Below are 25999 nucleotides of genomic sequence, written 5' to 3' on the forward strand. Positions count from 1 at the left end.
CTCCTTGGAGCGCAGGAGGATGAAGGATGATCTTATAGTGTATAAAATCATGTGAGGAATAGATCGGGGAGATGCACAGAGTCTCTTACCCAGAGTAGGTGAATCAAGGACCAGAGGACAAAAGTTTAAGGTGAAGGGGAAAAGATTTAATAGGAATCTGAAGGGGTAACTTGTTCACACAAAGGGTGGTGGGTGTACGGAACAAGCTGCCAGAGGAGGCAGGGACTATCCCAACAATTAAGAAACAGTTAGGCAGATACATGGACAGGTTTGGAGGGATATGGACCAAACGCAGGCAGGTAGGATTAGTGTAGTGTGGCCGGTGTGGGGAAGTTGGGCCGACAGACCTGTTTCCACTCTGTATCATTCTATGACTCTATGACTCGACTGTTCATGAAGGGTGAAGCAGATGAGAGGAGTAATTTGGGGTCAGTCAGTCTGAGACTGGGAGCTGGAAATCCTGAGGAGAAATGTAAATCAATGTTTGGCGAGCTACAGATTAATCGGGCATGGTGTTGGTTTATTCATTAAGAGAAGGTCAAGCCTGATTAACTTCATGGAATCTTTTGAGAGGGTAACGGGTGTGTCGAAGGGATTGGAGCAGTAGTTTAGTTTAGTTTAGGCACACAGAGTGGAAACAGACCCATCGGTCCACCGAGTCCGTGCCGACCATCGACCACTTGTACACAAGCTCTATCTCACATGCTAGGGACAATTTATAGAAGTCAATTAACCTACAATCCTTCACGTCTTCACTTCAAAAAGCCAGAACAAATCAGGGCCGACCACAGATGACCTCAGGAAGGGTGGGGTCCATAATGGCCCATTGTTGGCGCAGCGGAAGAGTTGCTGCCTTACAGCGAATGCAGCGCCGGAGACTCAGGTTCGATCCTGACTACGGGCGCCGTCTGTACGGAGTTTGTACGTTCTCCCCGTGACCTGTGTGGGTTTTCTCCGAGATCTTCGGTTTCCTCCCACACTCCAAAGACGTGCAGGTATGTAGGTTAATTGACTGGGTAAATGTAAAAATTGTCCCTAGTCTGTGTAGGATAGTGTTAATGTGTGGGGATCGCTGGGCGGCGCGGACTCGGTGGGCCGAAGGGCCTGTTTCCGCGCTGTATCTCTAAATCTAAAAATAAATCTAAATCTAAAATCTAAATAACGACTGGGGTACAAAGATGCGAACAGTGGAACTAGCAGGATGCCGAGGGTGGGGGGTGGGGGAGGGAGGGGGGGGGAGGGAATGCAATGGAGGAGTTACTTGAAATTTATAAAACCAACGTTCATTCCGTTGGGTTCTAAGATGCCCAAGCTTACTGTTATTATTACTAAGCTTAAAATTGGTTCGGCCACAGCTAAAGTACATTAACATAACAGGACGAAAGTGATTGCCCCGCTGATGCGGAGGATATTTATGGGAATGTTACAGGGGTTAGGGAATACGAGGACAATGATAAGTGTCTAAGCTGAGAGAGTATCCATGAGGAGGGAGGAGATGGAGGGAAAATTTAATTGAGTTGTATAAAAATATGAGGGGCTTGATCAAGGTGAACGCGAGGAACTATTTCCATTCCAGACAGCAGAACTAATGATCAGAGATTTAATTGATGGTTGGATCGGAGGGGTGTTGAGAGGAGGAGTGGTTGGCATTGGAACTCCTGGCTGAACAGGTCATGGATGTTTGAAGAGGTGTGACCTTTTTTAGTTTTAGAGATACAGCGTGGAAATAGGCCCTTTGGTCTACCGAGTCAGCGCCGACCAGCGATCACCCCGTACACTAGTTCCATCCTACACACGAAGGACAATTTACAGAAGCCAATTAACCTACAAACCTTTGAAAATAATTCAAAATTTTGGGTAAAAGTGCTCGAAATTCAATGAATTCTTTTTTTCCTGAATTATCATCTTTAACAGAGATATTAAAATACCACAACATCTGTTAGCTTATAGATACTTAAGATGTGCTTATTGATGGATCTTGTAATCAGTGATAAGATGATTTCTGAACAAGACTGGAGTTGTGTTTACTTGAGCGGGACTGATCTCGTGTCTCAAAGCCTTCTCAATGTTTAGGTAGCGTCTGCCACCTACTGGCATTAGGTTGTATTGAACTACAATCTTCTCACCAATTTGTATCTCACGGAGATATTTAATAATGCACAATGGGGCAGCTGGTAGAACTGCTGCTTCACGATGCGGGAGACCCGGGTTCCATCCTGACCTCGGGTGCTGTCTATGTGGAGTTGAGTCTCTTTTCAGAGAGTCATTGTAAGCTCCTACTGCATGGCCTTTACTCCCACATCCCTAAGGCGTGCGGGTTTGTGGATTAATCGGCCCTCTGTAAAATTTCCCCTTGTGTGTAAGAAGTGGATGAGAAAGTGGGATCACATAGAACATGTGTGAACAGGTGACTAATGGTCGGCATGGACTTGATGGGCCGAAGGGCCTGTTTCCATGCTGTATCTTTCAATCCATCATTTATACTCTTATTTCACAAAGTGCTGGAGTAACTCAGCGGGTCAGGCAGCATTCCAGGAGAGAAGGAATGGGTGACGTTTCGGGTCGAGACCTTTCTTCAGACTGGTGTCAGGGGGGCGGGACAAAGGAAGGATATAGGTGGAGACAGGAAGATAGAGGGAGATCTGGGAAGGGGGAGGGGGAGAGAAGGACAGAGGAACTATCTAAAGTTAGAGAAGTCAATGTTCATACCCTTCTTCTCAGCAGGTCAGGCAGCATCTCAGGAGAGAAGGAATGGGTGACGTTTCGGGTCGAGACCCTTCTTCAGACTGAAGAAGGGTCTCGACCCGAAACGTCACCCATTCCTTCTCTCCTGAGATGCTGCCTGACCTGCTGAGTTGCTCCAGCATTTTGTGAAATAAATACCTTCGATTTGTACCAGCATCTGCAGTTATTTTCTTACACTATTTATACTCTTATGATCGATGATCGGCGTGGATTCAGTGGGCCAAAGGGCCTGTTTAAAATGCTGTATCTCTAAACTAAACTGAACACAGGAACAGACACGTCGGCCCACAATGTCCATGACAAACCATGATGAGAAAGTGGGATAACATAGAACTAGTGGGCGGCACGGTAGCGCAGCAGTATAGTTGCTGCTTTACAGCGAATGCAGCGCCGGAGACTCAGATTCGATCCTGACTACGGGTGCTGTACTGTAAGGAGTTTGTACGTTCTCCCCGTGACCTGCGTGGGTTTTCTCCGAGATCTTCGGTTTCCTCCCACACTCCAAAGACGTACAGGTATGTAGGTTAATTGACTGGGTAAATGTAAAAATTGTCCCTGGTGTGTGTGGGATAGTGTTAGTGTGCGGGGATCGCTGGGCGGCGCGGACTTGGTGGGCCGAAGGGCCTGTTTCCGCGCTGTATCTGAAATATGAAAAATATGAAAAATAGTGTGAACAGGTGTTCAATAGACAATAGGTGCAGGAGTAGGCCATTCGGCCCTTCGAGCCAGCACCACCATTCAATGTGATCATGGTCGCCAATGGTGGGCCGAGGAGCCCGCTCCCTTGCCTGTCTCTCTCAACTAAACTAAATAACATTGAGCAAAATTGTTTAAGCTGTCGCTTTCTGCTTTGTCATGTTATCAGGCAACTGAACCATCCCACCACCAAGTAGAGAGCATTCCTGAGCTCTTCTCTCCCCCATTGAAAACCCTCGGGCTATCTTGGATCAGACTTTACTGGACTTTATCTTGCACTAAATGTTATTCACATTTTTCCCTTTATCCTGCATCTATACACAGTGGATGGCTCGATTGTAATAGTGCATTGTATTTCTGCTGACTGGTTAGCACGCAACAAAAGCGTTTCACTGTACCTCGGGACACGTGACAATAAGCTACACTCAACTCTCATTATGTTCAGAAGCCTTTGTTGTGATCAGTGTAATTTATACTCACACCGTAGCAAGTTAAAATACAACTCGCTCTTTAGCCATGCTTAAATAAATGAAATCTCCCTTGGTTGAAGCTCTGAAGAACAATGGAGGAAATGAGTACTTGATAATTCATCTTGACACATGTGATGCACTGGAGCAGTGGTTCCCAAAGTGGGCAGCACTGCCCCCAGGAGGCCTGAGGGATTACCTGGGGGGCACTAGGAGCAAAGGGGTGGCAATACAGGACAGGGCATTGGGCAAGACAGGTGTCAGTGTGCACTTGAGGTGTTCTACCTTGCGCTCCGCTGTCCTTCTCTCTAAAACTGTGCACCTTTTCGCTAGATAGTATTTCTTCTTGGACGTTTTCAAAGTCATTACTTGCATATTGGACTTTACGTGCGGAAACAGCCCCTTCGGCACACCGAGTCTGCACTGACCAGTTAGCACGACCCTACACTCGAGGGACAAATTACAGAGGCCAAATAACCCGCACGTCTTTGGAGCGTGGGAGGAAATCGGAGCGGCCGGAGAAAGCGCACGCGGTCACGGGGAGAACGTGCAAACTCCGTACAGACAGCACCCGAAGACAGGATGGAACCCGGGTCTCTGGCGCTGGGAGGCAGCAGCTCTACCACTGGGACACTGTGCTGCTGTATATTATGATTCATGCATCATTATTGAGGTTGTAGCAGTCTAACCGGTGTTGCTAGCGCACTGAGCCAGAGTCGCTGACCTTCGTGAGTCGTGCAAACCACTCTCCTGAATATTCCCTTTTTTGGGGTAGGGTAGGAGGACAATGGGGATGGGTTTATGGAGCCGCGGGGGTGGAATTTGAAGCTATCAACCACCTCTACTTCAGTGCCGTCAATGTACACTGCAGCGTCACTTCCTGAAGTCGATCACAACCTCCTCTGTCTCGCTGACAATGAGGGAGAGCTTGTGCCAATGTGCCGCCCAATTTTCTGCAGGGAGTGTAAACTCATAATTGCCTGTACGTGACTTCATAAAGCCTAGCGCACACTAGGACTGGAGAACAAGAACGGGCCATTCAGAAGTCCAAGCCTTTGCCACCCTGGTTAATTCATGGCCCATGAATAATTCATTAATCCATGATTGATTGAGCATCTGAAGAAGGGTCTTGACCCAAAACATCACCTCTTCCTTTTCTCCAGAGATGCTGTCTGACCCGCTGAGTTACTCCATCTTTTAGTGTCTGTCTCCGGTTGATTGAGACTTCCACTGTGATACCCCGGTCGATTGATGCCCTAACTCCACAATCTGACTTTGCTCCACTAATACCTTTGATGGATTTTTGCAAACCAATCTCAGCTTTAAAATGAACAACTTATCTCGCATTGATTGCTGCTACAATTCATAGAACTTAGCTTCACAGCTCTGTGGCTCTCTGCATATTTCCAAACTTAAATCATGAAGGGTCTGCCTCTCATCTTCATTCTTCATTCTGCTCCCACTTGTTCTCAACTCCTCAATCAATTAAAGTAGATTCTATCGATCCTATCAGTTCCCCTTTCTAGCTTGACAACTTTGATTTACTCTTTAACCTTCTAAATTCCAGTGAGTACAATGTTAGTTCGTATAGTTTTTTTTCTTGTTAACTTCATCCTTGGTGTGTCAGTACCTCTATTGCTTTCAAAGCCAATACATCACTGGCTCGTCTGTTTTGCCCAGTTCTGCTTAAGATGGAGGATCTGTCTGCAGAAGGGTCTCGACCCAAAAAGTCCACTGATGCTGATTGACCTGCTGAGTTTAGTTTAGCTTAGCTTAGTTTAGAGAGACTATATGGAAACAGGCCCTTCGGCCCACTGAGTCCATGCTGACCATTGATCACCTGTTCACAATAGTTCTATGTTATCCCTCTTTCTCATCCGCTCCCTACAAACTAGGGGCAATTTACAGAGGCCAAACCCGCAAGTCTTTGGGATGTGGTTGGAATCCGTAGCACCTGGCGAAAGCCCAACAGTCACAGGGAGAACGTGCAAACTCCACACAGACAGCACTCAAGGTCAGGATTAAACCAGAGTCTCGGGCGCTGAGAAGCAACATCTCGACAAGCTGCACTGCTCTAAATTGTGTTCAGTTTGGTCACCCAGCTGCTGGAAAGATGCCACTAAGTTGAAATGAATGCAGAGAAGATTTCCAAGGATGTTGCCAGGAGTCGAGGGCCTGAGCTATAGGGAGAGGCTGAGCAGGTTAGGACTTTATTCCTCGGAGCGCAGGAGGCTGAGGGGTGATCTTGTAGTGGTGTAGAATATCACGAGGGGAATAGAAAGGGTGAATGCACAGAGTCTACAGCAGCCCCCAGGCTACAGTGTTGGGGCCTGCAGTGTCCGGGCCTACAGCGCCCCCCTGGGCCTAATACGGGACAAGGGCGGTCCCGTACAGGACAAACCAATTTAGATCAAAATACGGGATGACCCTGCCAATATGGGGCAGTTGGCAACCCCAGCCTCCCTCTTAGTTGAGTTCCCCGATCGCAGGTTCTAGAAACACTGAGCCACTGGTGAAGAATGGACTGCTGGAAAGAAGCCCTAGACAGCCAACGCCTCTACTGAGGCCAAGACTGAGTGGCTGGAGCAAACCTGAGACACCAGAGCCTCTTCCTGCCCACAGGCAACGATGGAATCCTCTCACACACACTCCTCCCACACACACACTCCTCCCACACACACACACCTCCCACACAAACACACACACACCTCCCACACACACGCTCCTCCCACACACACACACTCACACACACTCCTCCCACACACACACTCACACACACACACACACTCACACACACTCCTCCCACACACACACACCTCCCACACACACACCTCCCACACACACACACACACACACTCACACACACACACTTCTCACACACACACTCCCCCCACACACACACCTCCCACACACTCCCCCCACACACACCCCCCACACACACACACCTCCCACACACACACACACCTCCCACACACACGCTCCTCCCACACACACACACACTCACACACACACCTCCCACACACACTCACACACACACCTCCCACACACACGCTCCTCCCACACACACACACACACACACTCACACACACACCTCCCACACACACTCACACACACACCTCCCACACACACACACTCACACACACACACTTCCCACACACACACCTCCCACACACACACCCCTCCCACACAAACACCTCCCACACACACACACCTCCCACTCCCACTCCTCCCACTCCCACTCCTCCCACTCACACAACTCCCACTCACACTCCCCCCACACACACACTCCTCCCACACACACAGGCAAGGACTGAGCCGCCAGGATAATCTACAGACTGCCAGTGCCGCCTCTTCACGTCCCAAGCTGAGCTGCCACGATAAGCCTGGCACTGCCAGTGCCTCCTCTCAGGACAAGGCTGAACTGCAAGCCTGAGATCGCCACGTCTGATGCCACGTCTGACACCACACAGCCTATTACCTGCTTCTCCTCTCTTCCAGCTTGCTTTCCCCGTCCTACAAAAGTCTGAAGATGGGTCTCGTCCCATAATGTCACCTCTCCATGTTCTCCAGAGATGCTGCCTGACTGGCTGAGTTACTCCAGCACTCTGTGTGTGTGTGTGTTTTTTTTTTGCCAGAGGAGGTAGTTGAGGCAGGTACTATAACAACATTTAAAATAAATGTGGACAGGTAGATGGTTGGAAAGGTGCAGAGGACATGGGCCAAACGCGGGCAAATACGACAAGCTTAGATGGGGCATCATGGATGAATTGGGCAGAACGGCCTGTTTCCGTGCTATATGAATCTACAACTCACCTTGAAGATCTAACTGGATGGGCTATTTAATCCCTGTATTAAAAGCCATTTCCCACAGCTTTAGATTTAATTATGCTTTATATATTGCAACCACCCACATTCCCACTCATCATGAGGCCATCTGGACATACGGCTTCCTGTCCTCTGATTGATGTAGCTTAATGATTTGGTAAACAGTTACGCCCTAACTCCATTTGAGCGTTTGACAGCAGTGGGCCACGACTCACTGGAGTTTAGCAGGATGAGTGGGGACCTGAATGAAACTTACCAAATAGTGAAAGGCCTGGACCGAGTGGATGTGGAGAGGATGTTTCCACCCGTGGGAGAGGTTAGGACCAGAGGGCACAGTCTCTGATTAAAAGGACGTACCTTTAGAAAGGAGATGTGGAGGAATTTCTTTAGCCAGAGTGTGATGAATCTGTGGAATTCATTGCCACAGACGGCAACGGAGACCAAGTCATTGGGTATTCTTCTTTTGTGTCCATCATCCATGTTTCAAATGTTACATCACTGTCATCGTCCGTCCTGAAAAGGCCACAAGCTTCCGGCGACAATCAGTGGGGAGCCATCGCTTGTACAGTAGGTGATGGTGGTAGCAGAATTAGCCCAGGGCACGTCCAGTTTCCAGCCCCGCGACATGGACGCTTCTGCTATGGGGCCGGTCATTGGGTGTTTTTAAAGTGGAGGTTGACAGATTCCTGTGTAGGAAGGGTGCCAACGGTTATGGGGAGAAGGCAGGAGAATGGGGTTGAGAAGGAAATATGGATTTGTTATGATTGAATGACAGAACAGACTCGATGGGCTGAATGGCCTGATTCCGATCCTATAACTTATGAACTCCGCTGTTTGCAACACAACACAAGTAAATCTCTGCAACTTGATTGTCAGTCCATTATCCCTGACCTCTGCTCCTTCTGGCTCAGCTAATTTACTAAACAGGTCAATAATTTGCTTTCAATTCGATGAGATTGAATTTACTTCACCAAAAGCCGTCTAGAAGTCGACATAAACACAGTAGATACGCATTCCTCAATCATCCTTTTTAATCAACACTTCAAATAACGGTAATGAATTCCATTGAGGATGACCGCCAGTGTGCGGCCACTGATACAGTGTTTAATTATGGACTTGAGATGAGTAATTTTGAGGCACCATCTGTTAAAGCAGTATCTTTGAAATTCCCAGTTCACCTCCATTCAACATAAATTGTAGGTAATTTAAAATTAGGAGTATAATCCCCAAATCATTAAGGTTGCCATTCAAACAGGTTCAGTGCTCCAATCTACTTTCTTTAATCCACCCATGGATGTTAAGTGGTTTTGCATGCAGGTAGAGCAGGTTTGTGTGACTCTGCACAGTGTTCAGTACAGACACTGTGGGCTGAAGGGCCTGTTCCTGTGCTGTCCATTTCTATGTTCCATTAGATTTAGATTTTTTTTTAGATTTAGAGATACAGCGCGGAAACAGGCCCTTCGGCCCACCGGGTCCGCGCCGCCCAGCGATCCCCGCACACTAACACTATCCTACACACACTAGCGGCAATTCTTTACATTTGCCCAGCCAATTAACCTACATACCTGTACGTCTTTGGAGTGACACAGGTGACATTGAATATTTTGCAGTATGTCAACACTGGGAGATTTGATTGAAACTCCAACTAATGGCTTCTCAATTTAAAACAAAATTATTGAACTAAAATCTCAATTTAAAACAATTTGATCCTGTATCTTGACGATTGTCCATTGAGATCCCTGTTCTATTATCCACTATTTCCACCTTTGGCTCTCCAATCCTGAAAAGGCAGTGCATCTGCTTACCCCCGAAAATGTGGCACCTAGGCCGGGTGAGGTGGCCGATCTCGACCTCATCGGGACTTCCGCGCCAACTGGAGGGTCGAATTTGCCCCTTGTGGCCGGGGCTCTGTAACTCCGGCCCAGTCGGATCTGGCAGATCAGTTCCCATAGCCGACTTCCGAGGCTGACGATCCAGGCCGGTACCTCGGCCTCTCGGCTGCCTAGGCGGAACGTTCCTGTACCCTTGGACTCCTCTCAGAGGCCGTGACCTCTTTTGGACTGGCAAAACGGATAGTCCTGAAAGGCTTTGGAACTAAGGGTACCAGAAAATCAGTAGTGGACCTGTATATGAAGAGTTGAATAAACCACTAGGACAAGAAGAGCCAAGATTCCTAATTAGGCACAAAAAGCCGTGGTAACTCAACAGGTCACACAGCATTTCTGGTGAAAAGCATCTCTTTTTTTCCAGAGATGATGTCTGACCCACTGAGTTACCCCAGCTTTTTGTGTCGATCTTCGGTTTAAACCAGCACTTGCAGTTCCGGCCTGCACAAGATTCCTGACATCCCTTTTTGATTGAAAGACACAGCATGGAAACAGGCCCTTTGGCCCACTGAGTCCACACCCATCATTGATCACCTGTTCACGCTAGTTCTATGTTATCCCACTTTCACATCCTACACAGTAGGGACAATTTACAGAAGCCAATCATCCTACGGACCCGCACGTCTTTAGAGTGTGGGAGGAAACCGGAGCACCTGGAGGAAACCCACGCGGTTACAAACTCCACACACACACACACAGCGCCCGAGGTCAGGGTCAAACCCAAGCCTCTGGCGTGTTGTGCGAAGCAGCAGTACTATCAGCTGCACCACTGTGCGACACTTAAAATACATTCCTCAAAATATTCTAAAGTGACATCGTACAGTTTTTTTTCCCCTGATAAATATTTCAGAAGTGGACAGGCAACTTTATGTCAAGTCAAGTTTATTTGTCACATACATATACAAGATGTGCAATGAAATGAAAGTGGCAACTCCTGCGGATTGTGCTAAACTACAAAACACAATAGAAAAAATAAATTTAACACAAAAAATAAATTAATACAGTAAATTAAATTAGTCCCTGGTGATATGAGAGTTAACAGTCCTGATGGCCTGTGGGAAGAAACTCCGTCTCATCCTCTCTGTTTTCACAGCGTGACAGCGGAGGCGTTTGCCTGACCGTAGCAGCTGGAACAGTCCATTGCTGGGGTGGTAGGGGTCCCCCATAATGTTGCTGGCTCTGGATCTGCACCTCCAGATGTATAGGTCCTGCAGGGGGGGCGAGTGTAGTTCCCATGGTGCGTTCAGACGAACGCACTACTCTCCGCAGAGCCTTCCTGTCCTGGGCAGAGCTGTTCCCAAACCAGACTGTGATGTTGCCGGACAAGATGCTTTCTGCAGCCCCAGAGTAGAAGCACTGAAGGATCCTCAGAGAGACTCTGAATTTCCTCAACTGCCTGAGGTGGTAAAGGCGCTGCCTTGCCCTACTCACCTGTATGGCAATGTGTGTTGTCCATGTCAGATGCTCTGTGATGTGGACTCCCAGGTATTTAAAGCTGCTCACCCTATCCACAGTAATCCCGTTTATCTCCAGTGGCGTGTACGTGTTGGAACGGTTCTGTTTACAGTTAACATTGAGTTACAGAAATGTTTGTTCCACAGTTGAGATGTATGTAAAACGCATTCTCCACATTATGGCTTTCCCTCCAGGCCCAATGCACAATTTCTGGAAGCAATCTGTTGGTTTCCAATGGTCCACTACATGGTTGGCTGTATTGACAAGTATGTAAGACCAAGAGGCATGGATATCTGGCAAAAATAAAAGCTTGCGTATCCTGTGAGCAGCAGTAGTTTTTATGTTGGCATGAGTATTGTTCCTTGTGTTTTTACCTTGGTTCAAAGTCATTGATTGGCCTGCTGCATGAGTTGCATGAATACCTGTCGTGTTTTTGTTCGGTGTTTTTGTGGATCGTCACTCGTATATTAATCACGTCCACTCCGCTAAAAAAAAACGGATTGGTCCAAAGTAGTGCCAGAGGGAGTTGCTGAGGCAAACGTCAACTCACTACCTCTCGTCCGTGGCCAGAGTTGAGCGTTGGAGACTTCAGAGAGGAAATCCAAACTAAAGACACGATTTCAGGATTTGATGAACACCTTGTTCACCTCCTCTGACGTCATCTGCTGCATCCGGGTGTTCCCCACACGGCCTCAGCGAGACCAACATCAAGTGCTCACTGTCACGCTGAGCACCTGCGCTCGGTCCGCCAAGGCCTGCTGGATCTTCCGGTTACCAACCAGTTTAACTCATCTTCCCATTCCCACACTCAGCTTTCTGTCCTGGGCCCCTTCCATTGCCATAGTGAGGCCACACGCAAACTGGAGGAACGACACCTCATATTTCAAACCACCGAAATGAACATTGATTTCTCCAATTTTAGGTAACTTCTCACTAACCCCACCCCACCTTACAATAGACAATAGACAATAGACAATAGGTGCAGGAGTAGACCATTCGGCCCTTCGAGCCAGCACCGCCATTCAATGTGATCATGGCTGATCATTCTCAATCAGTACCCCGTTCCTACCTTCTCCCCTGACTCCACTATCCTTAAGAGCTCTATCCAGCTCTCTCTTGAATGCATTCAGAGAATTGGCCTCCACTGTCTTCTGAGGCAGAGAATTCCACAGATTCACAACTCTCTGACTGAAAAAGGTTTTTCCTCATCTCCGTTCTAAATGGCCTACCCCTTATTCTTAAACTGTGGCCCCTTGTTCTGGACTCCCCCAACATGTCAATTTTCCCAGTTACATCCTCAAAGAATTCCAGCAGATTAGTCAAGCATGATTTCCCCTTTGTAAATCCATGCTGACTCGGAACAATCCAGTTACTGCTATCCAAATGCTCCGCAATTTTGTCTTTTATAATTGACTCCAGCATCTTCCCCACCACTGATGTCAGACTAACTGGTCTATAATTTCCCGTTTTCTCTCTCCCTCCTTTCTTAAAAAGTGGGACAACATTAGCTACCCTCCAATCCACAGGAACTGATCCTGAATCTATAGAACATTGGAAAATGATCACCAATGCGTCCACAATTTCTAGCCTTCTAAACTCCTCACCCCTCTCTTGTCCACCTTCCCTTCCTTCCCTAGAGCCTGACCTGGACTCCCACCTATCTCTCCCGCCATGAACCTCACCCCACCCCCACGCCTGTTGCCTTCCTCCCTGTGGTTTCACAGTCCACAACTCGTTCAACCTGTCTCACACCTTCTTTCCTCTGGCCTTTGTTCCAACCAGCTTTCAACCCCCTCCCCCCCTCTCATCGCCCATGTCGACCTATTACCTGCCACGCATTCACCTCGCTCTCCCCTTTCCCAGCTATCTTCTCCCCACTACAATCAGTCTGAAGAAGAGTCCCAGCTCAAAACATCACCTATCCATGTTCTCCAGAGATGCGGACTGACCCACTGAGTTACTCCAGCACTCTGTGAAACGTCACCTATCCATGTTCTCCAGAGATGCTGCCTGGCCCACTGAGTTATTCCGACACTGAGAAACGTCTCCTATCCATGTTCTCCAGAGATGCGGCCTGACCCGCTGAGTTACTCCAGCACTCTGTGAAACGTCACCTATCCATGTTCTCCAGAGATGCTGCCTGACCCGCTGAGTTACTCCAGCACTCTGTGAAACGTCACCTATCCATGTTCTCCAGAGATGCAGCCTGACCTGCTGAGTTACTCCAGCACTTTGTGTCTTTGTGTTAATTTTATCATCAACTTTGAATATTGTTTAAATGCAGCCTACAATAATGAGATGCAAGTCTCTTTCTTTGAATTATTAGCGTTCCATAAGATGAGATGCATTATTGACATAAATGTTGACCACAATCCATCTGTGAATGGCCAATCTGGAACAAGTTAGATGTATGACTGGAGCAGAAAATGAGAACATTTGCCTTTAGAGCAATAGGTAGTTCTGGTCTTTAAGTAGTGAGGAAAGCTCTACTCTTGATTTGTTCACGCCATTCCTACTATGTGCTATTTATTGCTGAAATTAGATCATGAGACATATTAGCAGAATTAGGCCATTTGGCCTAATCTATCTTTCCCTCTCAACCCCATTCTCCTGCCTTCTCCCTATAACCCCTGACACCCTTACTAATCAAGAATCTGTCAATAGTCAATAGTCATTTATTTGTCACATACACATAAATGTGTAGTGAAATGAAACATTACCCGCAGTTGAAACATTAAGACCAATAAGAATAATCAATAAAAATGCAATAACACACACAATCATACACTAACACCAAACAAAAGAAACATCCATCACAGTGAGTCTCCTCCAGTCCCTCCTCACTGTGATGGAAGGCCAGAATGTCTTTTCTCTTCCCTGCCGTCTTCTCCCGAGGTCAGGCTGTTGAACTTGCCACGTCGGGGCGGTCGGGGCTCCCGACATTGGAGCGCCGCGCCGGACGGTGAAAGGTCCGCGGCCTATTCCAGGCCGCGCCGGACGGTGATAGGTCCGCGGCGGGCCGACCCAAGCCCCGCGATTCGGGGCGGGCGAACACGCTGCCTCTGCCGCTGCACCCGATGTCGGCCCCCACCCAGGGGCCTGCGGGCTTTCGACGTCCACGCGGCCCGCGCCGGAGCCTCCGGAGACGAGTCGCAGCCACTCCCGCAGCATCCGCAGGCAGCCAGCGCCGCAGGTGGTGAGTCCGGGCCGTGGGCTCTGCGAACCAGAGCCCCAGGTGGTCCCAGGTGCATGGCCGGTGGTAGGCCGCAGCGGGAACGGAGACACGACACAGAAACAAAGTTTGTGTCTCCGTTCGGGAGAGAGAATTTTTTACAGTTCCCGTTCCCTCCCACCCCCCCCCCCCCCCCCCCACATAACATACAAACCCTACACCATATTTAAACTACAACTCATACAAAAACAACAAAAAACACAAAAGACAGACGGACTGCAGGCAAGCCGCAGCTGCGACGGCAGCGCTGGCTCCTCTTCGATGTACAAGGTCGATCATCGTCTTAAAAATATCCAATGACTTGGCCTCCACACCCTTCAGTGGCAATGAATTCCACAGATTCACCACCCTCTGACTAAAGAAATTCATCCCCATTTTGTTTCCATTCGGCCCATCGAGTCTGCTCTTTGATTCAATCATGGCTGATCTCAACCCGATTTAGTTTAGTTTAGAGATATTTTCCTGCTTTTGCCCCGTAACCTTTGACGTCCTTACCAATCAATAACCTATCAGTCTCCTCTTTAAAAATACCCAATGACTTGGCCTCCGCCACCGTCTGTGGCAATGGATTCCACAGATTCACCACCCGGATGGGACAAGTGTTCCGAGCATCCACACCATGGAAATCCTTAACAAAATCACCAAAACTGAGAAACATTCAGGTGCTCTTTGTCTTCAGAGATTTAGCTGGGACACAGACGTAAAAGGATTTTAATCTAGGTAGCAAGTTTCCTTGAACCGGTTGCAATTTCCATTCTGGGAGTCCAAGGGAGAACAAGAATCCAGAATGGTTTCCCTCTTCAATGGCCGTTAATTTATATTGAGACATTACTGTGAGTCGTACTCTTGCTTTATACAATAGACAATAGACAATAGGTGCAGGAGGAGGCCATACGGCCCTTCGAGCCAGCACCGCCATTCAATGTGATCATGGCTGATCATTCTCAATCAGTACCCCGTTCCTGCCTTCTCCCCATAACCCCTGACTCTGCTATCCTTAAGAGCTCTATCCAGCTCTCTCTTGAATGCATTCAGAGAATTGGCCTCCACTGTCTTCTGAGGCAGAGAGTTCCACAGATTCACAACTCTCTGACTGAAAAAGTTTTTCCTCATCTCAGTTCTAAATGGCCTATCCCTTATTCTTAAATTGTGGCCCCTTGTTCTGGACTCCCCCAACATTGGGAACATGTTTCCTGCCTCTAACGTGTCCAACCCCTTAATAGTCTTATACGTTTCGATAAGATCTCCTCTCATCCTTCTAAATTCCAGTGCATGCAAGCCTAGTCGCTCCAGTCTTTCAACATAGTCCCGCCATTCTGGGAATTAACCTAGTAAACCTACGCTGCACGCCCTCAATAGCAAGAATATCCTTCCTCAAATTTGGAGACCAAAACTGCACACAGTACTCCAGGTGCGGTCTCACTAGGGCCCTGTACAACTGCTTTGACTGACAACCTTACAGTCTCGAGTGCCATTGGAAAGGATATTAATCACCTTTCTCAACACAAGAGATGGGTGAGGGTGGAAGGAGTTACTGGGGAAAAAATACTTGCAGCAATTGATCAGCTTCCTTCAAGGTTTATCAAATGTAATTATTCTACTAATTGCGAATTGCAGTTCACGATTTTGGAAAGCCCATTTATTTCCACTCAACCCCCTTTTTCAAAATTAGATGTGGAAACTGGCATTTTCTGTGAGATTATAAAGTTTCCACAATGTGCAGATTTGACTTTCACGATTGCTGAAATCAGTCCAGGAAACTCCGCTCAGTCCGTCTTAACCTACCTGACCTCCCGGTGGCTCAGCACTTCAACTCCCCCTCCCATTCCCAATCCGACCTTTCTGTCCTGGGCCTCCTGCATTGTCAGAGTGAGGCACAGCACAAATTGGAGGAACAGCACCTCATATTTTGCTTGGGTAGTTTACACCCCAGCGGTATGAACATTGACTTCTCTAACTTCAGTTAGTCCCTGCTTTCCCCCTCTGTTCCCTACCCCTTCCCAGTTCTCCCACTAGTCTTCCTGTCTCCTACTACATCCTATCTTTGTTCCGCCCCCTCCCCTGACATCAGTCTGAAAAAGAGTCTCGACCCGAAACGTCACCCATTCCTTCTCCCCAGGGATGCTGCCTGACCCGCTGAGTTACTCCAGCGTTTTGTGTCCACCCAGGAAACTACCTACTTTATTATTCAGTTTGGTAGATGTTAATTTTTATGTCGACACAGTGCAGTGCATTTAAAACCATATATGTTTCTTCAGTAATACAAACTGATTTTTTTTTCCATTCTAAACTTTTATTTTCAACTTTTGGTATTCAACAACTACAATATTTTATTTCTAATTATTTAGTTAGAGATCACTATAGTCTATGGTTCTGTTTCTGCACACCACTCTTTCTCAGGTTATTTAGTTTTTGGATTAGGGTGACAATAGGCAATAGGTGCAGGAGTAGGCCATTCAGCCCTTCGAGCCAGCACCACCATTCAATGTGATTATGGCTGATCATCCACAATCAGTACCCCATTCCTGCCTTCTCCCCATACCCCCTGACTCCGCTATCCTTAAGAGCTCTCTCTAGCTCTCTCTTGAATGTATTCAGAGAATTGGCCTCCACTGCCTTCTGAGGCAGTGAATTCCACAGATTTACCACTCTGACTGAAAAAGTTTTTCCTCATCTCCGTTCTAAATGGCCTACCCCTTATTCTTAAACTGTGGCCCCTGGTTCTGGACTCCCCCAACATTGGAAACATGTTTCCTGCTTCTAACGTGTCCAACCCCTTAATAATCTTATATGTTTCAATAAGATCCCCTCTCATCCTTCTAAATTCAAGTGTATACAAGCCTAGTCGCTCCAGTCTTTCAACATATGACAGTCCCGCCATTCCGGGAATTAACCGAGTAAACCTACGCTGCACGCCCTCAATAGCAAGAATATGTCATGAAAATAAACCTTTTGGCCTACCGAGTCTGTGCTGGCCTTCGATCACCCATTCACACTAGAGTCATGCAGCAGGGAAACAGGCCCTTTGGCACAACTTGCCCACGCCGACCAAGGTGCCCCACTGGTTAACATAGAACATAGGGAACATGGAACAGGTCCTTTGGCCCACATTGTCCGTGGCAAACACGATGCCAAATCTCCTCTGCCTGCATGTGATTCAAATCCCTCCATTCACCCGACTGAAGAAGGGTCCTGACCCAAAACGTACAGAATAGTGGAAGGCCAGGATAGAGTGACTATGGAGAGGCTGTTGCCATGAGTGGGAGAGTCCAGGACCAGAGGACACAGTCTCGGAATAAAAGGACGTATCTCTGGAATGCAGTTGAGGAGGAATTTCTTCAGTCAGAGGGTGGTGAATCTGTGGAATTCATTGCCACATTTGGCTAAGAGGCCAAGTGATTGGGCATTTTTAAAGTGCAGTTTCTTGATTAGTACGGGTGTCAGGGTTATGGGGAGAAGGCAGGAGAATGGGGGTTGAGAGGGAAAGATGGATCAACCATGATTGAATGGCAGAGTAGACTCCATGGGCCAAATGGCCTAATTCTTCTCCAATGACTTACGAGCCTATGAGTTTACAAAACATCACCTACCCATGTCCTCCAGAGATGCTGCCTGACCCACTGAGGTACTCCAGCACTTTGTGTTCTTTTTGTGTAAACCGACATCTACAGTTCCTTGTGTGTGAATGTTAACTCTCGCTTTTTACTGCCCTAAAGCCTAGACGATCTACTGCGGTGCGGAGTGACCTTCGCTGCTAACATGGTGGTTGTGGATAAGGAAAGCACAATGAGTGCTGAAGAGGATTATATGGCGGATGCCAAAACCATTGTCAATGTGCAAACACTTTTTAGGTAAGTGTTCCAATGCGATTTGATGAATCTTCAGTCTGACTTGATCAAGAAGACTTTAGTGATACAGTGTGGAAACAGGCCCTTCAGCCCACCGAGTCCACACTGACCGGTGATCAACCCATTCATTAATACTAACCTGCACACTAGGGACAATTTAAAATTTTTTATCAAAGCCAATTAACCTACAAACTCGAAGATAGACACAAAATGTTGCAGTAACTCAGGCAGCATCTCTGGAGAAAAGGAATAGGTGACGTTTCAGGTGCAGAATCTTCTTCAGACTGAGAGTTGTGGAGATGGAAATTAAGCTCCAGGCTCAGCTCCAGCCTACAAACTACTATTATTAATTTTTAAAAACTTATTAATTAAAACAATCGCCCACAAACCCGCACGTCTTTGGAGTGTGGGAGGAAACCAGACCTCCCAGGGAAAACCCATGCCGTCACAAGGAGAACATACAAACTCCGCCCAGACAGCACTGAAGGTCAGGATGGAACCCGGGTCTCTGGCACTGTAAGGCAGCAACTCTACCGCTGCGCCACCGTGCACTCCCGGTTATTACAAACCGAGCCAGTCTTTTGGTCAGGCAATCAAAGTTGGTGTCTTCAAAAGGACCCAGGGTGCAGGCAGTGACACACTTCTTACCCTGTTCCTGCTTACAAAGTTTACCTGTAACAAAAAGGAACTGCAAATGCTGGTTCATACCAAAGATAGACGAAAAATTCTGGAGTGTCAGCCTGAAGAAGGGTCCCGACCCGCTGAGTTACCCCCAGCACTTTGTGTCTACCAAGTTCTCTTTCTATTTTCCCAACCCAAAACATCATCGTTTATCAGCTTGCTGCTAATAATGAGATTATTCTTGTTAGTTACAATGGCAGAGAATTGTTATGTAGCTTAAAACTGACAAGTGACATAATAGAGAAACTAGGAACTGCAAATACTGGTTTACAATGCTTTTTTTTGTAGACTACAAGGTGCAGATATGCGCGTCATAGAACATAGAACCACACAGCATAGGAACAGGCCCTTCGGCCCGCATTGCCTATACTGACCATGATGCCAAGTTTAAATGATTTTGTCCGCCTGTACATGATCCATATCCCTCTAAACCCTGCACTTCCATGTTCCCCTTAAATGCTACTATCATACCACCAGCACCAACCTTGGCAATACGTTCCATGCACCCACCATTCTCTGTGTAAAAAATAAACTTTATACACTGAACAATGATTTGTGACAAGTGAGGGTTAGAACTGGAGATTATTTATCCATTAATTCAGTGAATGTTTGGAAGGCGGCTGGCTTTTCATCTCTGGGGCACTTTTCATATCCAGCTCAGGGTAATAGATTTGGAAGTCGCTGATGGTTAAAAGAATTGTTTGTGACCTGATTTGTACAATTCCAATCCAGTTCCTTGTGAAGGAAGGAACTGCAGATGCTGGTTTGAACCGAAGATAAGACACAAGATGCTGGAGTAACTCAGCGGGACAGGCAGCATCTCTGGAGAGAAGGCACGGGTGATGTTTCAGGACGTGACCCTTCTGCAGGCCTGAAAAGTCACCCATTCCTTCTCTCCAGAGATGCTGCCTGTCCCGCTGAGTTACTCCAGCATCTTGTGTCTATCTTCAGTGCCTTGTGAACCTAGGTTGATACATGAAACTTCCCCGAAGATGATGCTGTACTTTTGAGTGGCCACTATGTGAAGGAAAATAATGTATTGTCTATCCGCAGCCTGGTTGGCACACAACAAAAGCTTTTCACTGTACCTCGGTATACGTGACAATAAACTAAACTTAAAACTCAAGCTAAAACTAAAATCCCATTCCATGTTCATGGTTGGCCTGAAAAAGATTCTTGGTCAGCCAGGAATGAAACTTTCTGCTGCATGTTTGTGGCCCTACCCTGTCCTTCCCAAATCCGAGTCTCTAGGGCTGAGAGGTTAAAGTTTATTACTGTCACGTACTGAGGTACAGTGTCAAGCTTTGTTTTGTACGCTATCCAAACAGATCAGATTTAACATACATAGATACAATCAAGATAAAAGCAAGTACTATAGGTCGGGGAACGGGGAAGATACAGAGTGCAGAATATAGTTCTCAGCATTGTGGCGCATTAAAGATAGACACAAAGTGCTGGAGTAACTCAGCGGGTCAGGCAACATCTCTGGAGACAATGGGTGGCCGACGTTTCAGGCAGGCTCATACCAGCAAGCTAGACGCCACCATCACCGGCTGCCTACGCCCTACTCCGACGGATCTCCTGCCGGTGCTCGCAGGTATCGCACCCGCCAAGCTTGGCAGAGAGTTCTTCACTCATAGGCTGGTGTGCAAGGCCCCATCGGACGCCAAACATCCTTTGCACCACCTCGCCCAGGATTCAGAGCAACTGGGACCTCAACGCCTGTCGTCTCGTCGCCCTTTCTCCCGTCATGCAGCGACCCTCTGTGGCTCCGGTTTCAACATACTAGGAGCATGGAGAACCAGCTGGGAACAGACATCGCCACCTCCTCAATTCACTGTCGCACCGAACACCACAGCCCCACCCGGCTCGGACACGCCCCGCAAAGAGTGGGTCACACAGGGGTCGGCCGGTTCAACGCCAACATGTATCGTTGGGGGTTGCGTCCATCAGCAGCCTGCGTGCGTGGAGCAGAACAGCAAACAGCGCAGCACGGCATTTTGGACTGCACTGTCCTACGTCCCCCTGGTGGAGGGGTAGACCTCGCGGCCCTCGACAACAGCACATTGCACTGGCTACAGCGCCTGGAGGGCGTCACATAACTTCTGCTGCCTCAAACGCAAGAAGACGTTTCAGGCAGGGCTGTGGGGTCGATACTTAAAACACCCGATTCCGACTCTGACTCCTTGATTTCTTGTGTATCCGACTCCGACAGGCCTGGTTTCAGGTCAGGACCCTTCTCCAGGCTGAAAGTAGCGGGTGGGGGTAGAGCTGGTGGGGAGAAAAAGCCAGGACAAATCAGGGCTGGCAACAAATGACCTGGCAGTGCATTCCATGGCGTTGTCCGGTAGACCAATTGTTGGCTAGGGAAGGTGTGATCTCAAGAGGGACACAATGCGGGGAACTGTGGAACTGGTTAAACGACCAGGGTGGAGGAAAGGGACAAGGGGGGAGGGGAGTCTTATTGTAAGTTACTTAAATGAGAGAATTCAACGTTGAGTTGCTCCAGCACTTTGTCTATCTTTGGTATGAACCAGCACCTGTAGATCTTTGTTTCTACATTGTGCCACACCAGTTCCTCAGATAGCAGTGTCTCCACCTGCTACTCCACCGTGCCATCATTTTGCAGACCTATCTATCTCTCAGATTTCCCTTTAACTTCATCTGCTTTCAGGGATGTGCTGCCGGCTCTCACTCCACGGAACTAAATAAATCCGGGTTAATCCCTGCTTGCCCCCTCTTTAAGGACCCACGGGTGATCACAATACCCCAGATTCATACGTTTATAGGAGCAGATGGCCATTTGGCCCATATAGTCTACGATGCCATTCAATCACGGCTGATCTATCTTCCCCTTTCAACTCCGTTCTCCTGCCTTCTCCCCATAACCCTTGACACCCTTACCAATCAAGTATCTGTATAAATTCATAAGTCATAGGAGCAGAAGAAGGCCATTCAAGCAATATTTTGTAAACTCTTACCATGATCCCTTAACTCTCTTAATCTGATTTTATATTTGTATAGACAAGGACATGGAGAGCCTTTTTAAAAAAGGCTTCTCAATGGTCTTGCTGCCTTCAAAGAGGCCCACAGGGTGTCTCTGTTGCACCAGCTAATATTGTATCATTTACTTTACATGATCTCTTCTCATTCTTTCTGCCACTGTGAATCACTCCACAATATCCCACCTGTTCTTCACCATATGACAAAAAAAACCATTCAAAATAAAAATTATTTTATTGTCCACGCGTTGTGTAAACACTTTGTTTAATAACTAATCAATACAGCCGCGTAGCGTATGCCCGAGTTTAAATTCCATGGGCAATTTATTTTGTTCTCCGCCCACACACGGCGACGCCCCCCCCCCCGTGATTGGTCGGCCCAGGTCACGCCCAGTCCACGCGAGAGTTCGAGCCCGACAAACGACGGTTCAAAACCAAAATGGCTGAGCCCGCCACATGATCATGATTTTTTGATTCTGTATTAAATATATCCAGGCTTGGAAAGTGCTGCCAGGGGTGGTGGTGGAGGAGGCAGATACGATAGTTGCATTTAGGAGGTCTTTATCGTTTATGCATGGATTATGAAGGACATGCAGTGAATGGAAGGGATATGGATCACGTGCAGGCAGAGGAGATTAGTTTAACTTGGCATTATGTTCGGTACTGACGTTGTGGGTCAAAGGGCCTGTGCTGAATTTTTCTATGTTCTAATGACAAATAATTAATGATTCCAATCTGTTTGTGCTTTTCTAAATAAATCAGCCAGACTTTCTAATTAGTATAATAAACCGAAAAACATCCCATAGCTGCTTTAACCTACTCCCAATTGGTGGGCGAGACTCCCTCGTTAAGATATTAAAAATCTCTCCCAATAAAACTCCAACAGACCTTCCATTGGCTTCGCGTCCACTTTTTCACATGCTCACAAGTTGAGGAAGCAGAATTAGGACATTTGGCCCATCAGGTCCACTCCAGCATTCAATCATATCTGATCTGTCTTTCTCTCTCAACCCCATTCTCCTGCCTTCTCCCCATAACCTCTGACACCCGTACTAATCAACAATCTGTCAATCTCCGCCTTATAAATATCCAATGACTTGGCCTTCACAGCCATCTGGCAATGAATTCCACAGATTCGCCACCCTCTGGCTAAAGAAATTCCTCCTCATCTCATTTCTAAAGGCACGTCCTTTTATTCTGAGGCTGTGCCCTCTGGTCCTAGACACTCCCACTAGTGGAAACATCCTCTCCACACCCACTCTATTCAGGCCTTGCACTATTTGGTAAGTTTCAGTGAGGTCCTCCATTTCTGTGTTTTCATTTACTCATGAGTTCTTCATGAGTTTTCATCCAGCCCCTCCTTGCCATTAGAGTCATACTGCACAGAAACAGACCCCTTCAGCCCAACTTGTCCACGCTGACCAAAATGCCCCATCTAAGCTAGTCCCCTTTGCTCACATTTGGCCCATATCCCTCTCAACCTTTCCTATCCGTGTACCTGTCCAAATGTCTGTTAAATATCGTTATGTTACCTGCTTCAACCACCTCCTCTGGCAGCTTGTTCCCACTGGCCTCTGAGTAAAAACGTTGCCCCTCAGGTTCCTATTAAATCTTGCCCCCCCTCACCTTAAAGCCATGTCCTCTGGTTATTGATTCCCCTACTCTGAGTAATAGGCACAGTACATTCACCCAATTTGTTCCCCTCGTGATTTTGTATGGCTCTTTAAGATCACCCCAGATTCCTGCACTCCAAGGAATAAAGTCCAAACTTGCCCAACCTCTCCCTAGTGCTCAGGCCCTCGAATCATCCTTGTAATATAAATATGATTTGTGTTTGAACATCTTATAATGGGGAAACTTTTGCACAATTACATGAATAATTAATTTTCATGATAAATGCAGCTGGATTTTCACCTTTTGGATTAAGTGGGATAAGATAGAATTAGTGAGTAGGAGATAACTACAGACGCTGGTTTGTGAAAATGTATATGCATTTGCGTTTCATTTGGCTTTGCAGAAGACCATATAAAAATAGGGAAATATAGAAACAAAGAACTACAGATGCTGGTTTATACCAAAGATAGACATAAAGTGTTGGAGTAACTCAGCGGGTCAGGCAACATCTCCGGAGAGAAAGGATGGGTGACGTTTCGGGTAGGGACCCTTCTTCAGACCGAAAGTAGAAAATAGGACTAGTGTGATCGATGGTCGGTGTGGACTCGGTGGACCGAAGGGCCGATTTCCATGCTGTATCTCTAAACTAAACTGAACACAGATTGACCAGAGACAGAGAGAGAAGCACTCACTTTGCAATAAATGCCGATTTTATATTTCCCAAAAGCTTATTTTTTACGATGTGCGAGAAGCTAGTGTCAATTTGTTGTGGGTCTGGCCAAATTTTAGAAGTGTTTTAAGGTGGAATCATCGCTTTATATCTGATCAAACACGTCTTACTCGTGGACCTTAGGAGACGGTACTCGTTCAGGCATCACAAAATGCTGGAGTAACTCCCAGTTCAGGTTGGTTAAGGCGGACTGAACGAAGGTGTTGAGCGAAATGATTGCCAAGCCTGCGTTTGGTTTACCAAACGTTTACCAAACGCAAGCTCGGCGATCGTTTCGCTCAACACCTTCGCTCAGTCCGCCTTAAACAACCTGATCTCCCGGTGGCTGAGCACTTCAACTCCCCCTCCCACTCCCAGTCTGACCTTTCTGTCATGGGCCTCCTCCAGTGCCATAGTGAGGCCCACTGGAAATTGGAGGAACAGCACCTCATATTTCGCTTGGGAAGCTTGCAGCCCAGCGGTATGAACATTGACTTCTCCAACTTTAGATAGTTCCTCTGTTCCCCTCCCCCTTCCCAGTTCTCCCACTGTCTTCCTGTCTCCACCTATATCCTTTCTTTGTCCCACCCCCCTGACATCAGTCTGAAGAAGGGTCTCGACCCAAAACGTCACCCATTCCCTCTCTCCTAGATGCTGCCTGATCTGCTGAGTTACTCCAGCATTTTGTGATACCTTCGATTTGTACCAGCATCTGCAGTTATTTTCGTACACTTTCAGGCCATCTGTGTGGGCTGTGTGAAAATTGATCATTAGAATTCTGCTTGCTGAAGCCACTCGGTTAAAAGCAGAAATTAAAAGAGTAAATCCTGAAGCCCATGTGCCCATGAACTACGTCATCAATTTAAATAAAAATCCAAGACCTACATTCACAATTTGCCTTTCACTCAAACACTATCTACTATCATGCAGAGCTGTGCATAATATCCAACAAAGCAATCAGCAGTAAATATTTTATTTACTTCCTATGAATTAATGCTATGAACCTTGCTGAAGCTTATGAGGGAGGTTTCACTGAAATCCAATTCACATGTCATGATAACGTGTCCCTCTGGCCAGTCTTGCCCCACTCCGGTCATTCAATTTACATGGAAAATAGGTTCAGGAGGAGGTCATTTGGCCCTTCGAGCCAGCACCACCATTCATTGTGATCATGGCTGATCACCCACAATCAGCAACCTGTGCCTGCCTTCTCCCCCTATCCCTGGATTCCGCTAGCCCCTCGAGCACTATCTAACTCTATTTTAAATCCATCCAGTGAATTGGCCTCTACTGCCTTCTGTGGCAGAGAATTCCACAAATTCACAACTGTCTGGTTGAAAATGTGTTTGCTCACCTCAGTTTTAAATGGCCTCCCCTTTATTCTTAGACTGTGGCCCCCGGTTTTGGACGCCCCCAACATTGGGAAAATATTTCCTGCATCTAGCTTGTCCAGTCCTTTTATAATTTTATCCGTTTCTATAAGATCCCCTCTCATCCTTCTAAAGTCCAGTGAATACAAGCCCAGTCTTTCCAATCTTTCCTCATATGACAGTCCCGCCATCCCTGGGATAAATGTCGTGAAACTACGCTGCACTGCCTCAATAGTAAGGATGTCCTTTCTCAAATTTGACCAAAACTGCACACAATACTCCAGATGTGTTCTCACCAGGCCCCTGTACAACTGCAGAAGGACCTCGTTAATCCTATGCTCAAATCCTCTCGGTATGAAAGCCAACATGCCATTAGCTTTCTTCACTGCCTGCTGTACCTGCATGTTTACTTTCAGTAACTGGTGTACAAGGACACCCAGGTCTCGTTGCACTTCCCTTTTACCTAATC

General features: G+C 47.2%; 1 protein-coding gene across 1 annotated transcript in view; it reads left to right on the top strand.

Moving 5' to 3' along the window:
• Positions 1-25999, top strand: part of LOC144597930 (potassium channel subfamily T member 2-like) — a 475868-nt gene that overhangs the window by 277294 nt on the left and 172575 nt on the right. The window contains exons 22-23 of the mRNA XM_078407745.1: positions 11269-11340; positions 18023-18157. Coding sequence (XP_078263871.1) covers positions 11269-11340; positions 18023-18157 — 207 coding nt within the window. The remainder of the gene's footprint in view (positions 1-11268; positions 11341-18022; positions 18158-25999) is intronic.

This window comes from Rhinoraja longicauda, chromosome 11 (assembly GCF_053455715.1).
Source record: "Rhinoraja longicauda isolate Sanriku21f chromosome 11, sRhiLon1.1, whole genome shotgun sequence".
NCBI classification, from domain to species: Eukaryota; Metazoa; Chordata; class Chondrichthyes; order Rajiformes; family Arhynchobatidae; genus Rhinoraja; species Rhinoraja longicauda.